The following is a 1,451-nucleotide window of genomic DNA, read 5'->3' as shown; positions in this document are numbered from 1 at the left end:
CCAACCATCACGTAAACAAAGCAATCACTTACCTAGATGCTTCTTTGGCTCTAGGAAAGGTCTGCATTAAAACAAAACAAAACAAAATATATGAAATTCTGGAAAAGGCAAAACCACAGAGATAGTGAAAAGATAAGGTTCGGGGGAGGGAGGGAGGAATGAATAGGTGGAGCACACAGGATTTTTAGGTCAATGAAATTACTCTGTGTGATATTATAATGATGGATACATGTCATTATACATTAGTCAAAACCCACAGCAAGTCCAATACCAAGAGAAAGCCCTAATGTAAACTATTCACTTTGGGTGATAACGATGGGTCAACATAGTTTGCAGATAGTAACAAATGTACCACTCTGGTGAAAGATGTCCATAGTTGGGGGGAGTCTATATGTGTGTGGGGCAGAGGATATATGGGAACTCTCTGCTTTCTGCTCAGTTTTTAAAAAAACTGAGAAAGAAAAACCACAATGAGATACCACTTCACACCCACCAGGATTGCTATAATAAAAAAGACAGACAAGGCCAGGTGCCCTGGCTCACACCTGTAATCCCAGCACTTTAGGAGGCCAAGGCAGGAGGATTGCTTGAGGCCAGGAGTTCAAGACCAGCCTCGGAAATATATCGAGACTCCATCTCCACAAAAACCAAAAAAACATAGTGGTACACGCTTATAGTCCCAGCTACTTGAGACGCTGAGGCAGGAGGATAGCCTGAGCCCAGGAGTTTGAGGCTGTGGTGAGCTATGATTGTGCCACTGGACTACCGTCTGGGCGACAGAGCAAGACTTGATCTCTTAAAAAAAAAAAAAAAGGCAGTTCATTTCTCCACCAGCTGGGAAGGATGTGTTGAGGTTGGCATATCCACCAAGAACAGTAACTACCATGGCTTCCAATGCTCTGATATGGTCTCCCAGCCAGGCATATCTACGGTTTCACACTGTTGCAGCATTCATCGTATCCCTGGGGACTGCAGCTCTCTATTAGTTTGCTGTGGCTGAACCAAGAAAGAAGGCATACATGGATTTCTGCAGAAATTATGATTCCATGAAAGATTGTGAGGCAATGAGGAAGCCTGGTATCTTTCAAAGTGCAAAGTGATTCTGGAATATAAAAAACTTCTTTGGGTTGAATTACACAGAAGTTTGTCACTGACCTGTGTTCCTGAGCTATGAATATGTGGGCTGAGGAACAGTTTCTCTTGATAAATAAACAATTAACAAATACTGTGGACAGTGGGGGAAAAAAAAAATTAAACAACAAAAGTATTGGCCAAGGGCCGGGGCGGTGGCTCAGGCCTGTAATCCTAGCACTCTGGGAGGCCGAGGTGGGCGGATTGTTTGAGTTCAGGAGTTCAAGACCAGCCTGAGCAAGAGCGAGACCCCACCTCTACTAAAATTAGAAAGAAATTAATTGGACAACTAAAAATATATAGAAAAAATTAGCCGGGCA

The 1,451-nt window shown here is 43.1% G+C and overlaps 1 protein-coding gene across 8 annotated transcripts in view; it reads right to left on the bottom strand.

Moving 5' to 3' along the window:
- The window catches only part of GTF2I (general transcription factor IIi), a 93,125-nt gene that overhangs the window by 70,308 nt on the left and 21,366 nt on the right, over positions 1-1,451 (bottom strand). For 2 of the 8 annotated variants that reach the window (XM_012640309.1, XM_012640315.1), the window contains exon 5: positions 33-61. The exons of the other annotated variants lie outside the window; for them this stretch is intronic. In XM_012640309.1, coding sequence (XP_012495763.1) covers positions 33-61 — 29 coding nt within the window. The remainder of the gene's footprint in view (positions 1-32; positions 62-1,451) is intronic. 8 annotated transcript variants of the gene reach the window in all.

This window comes from Propithecus coquereli, unplaced genomic scaffold (genome assembly GCF_000956105.1).
Source record: "Propithecus coquereli isolate 6110/MARCELLA unplaced genomic scaffold, Pcoq_1.0 Scaffold150, whole genome shotgun sequence".
Classification (NCBI taxonomy): Eukaryota; Metazoa; Chordata; class Mammalia; order Primates; family Indriidae; genus Propithecus; species Propithecus coquereli.
Note: the sequence above shows the minus strand (reverse complement) of the source record. Positions and strands in the feature narration are given on the sequence as shown.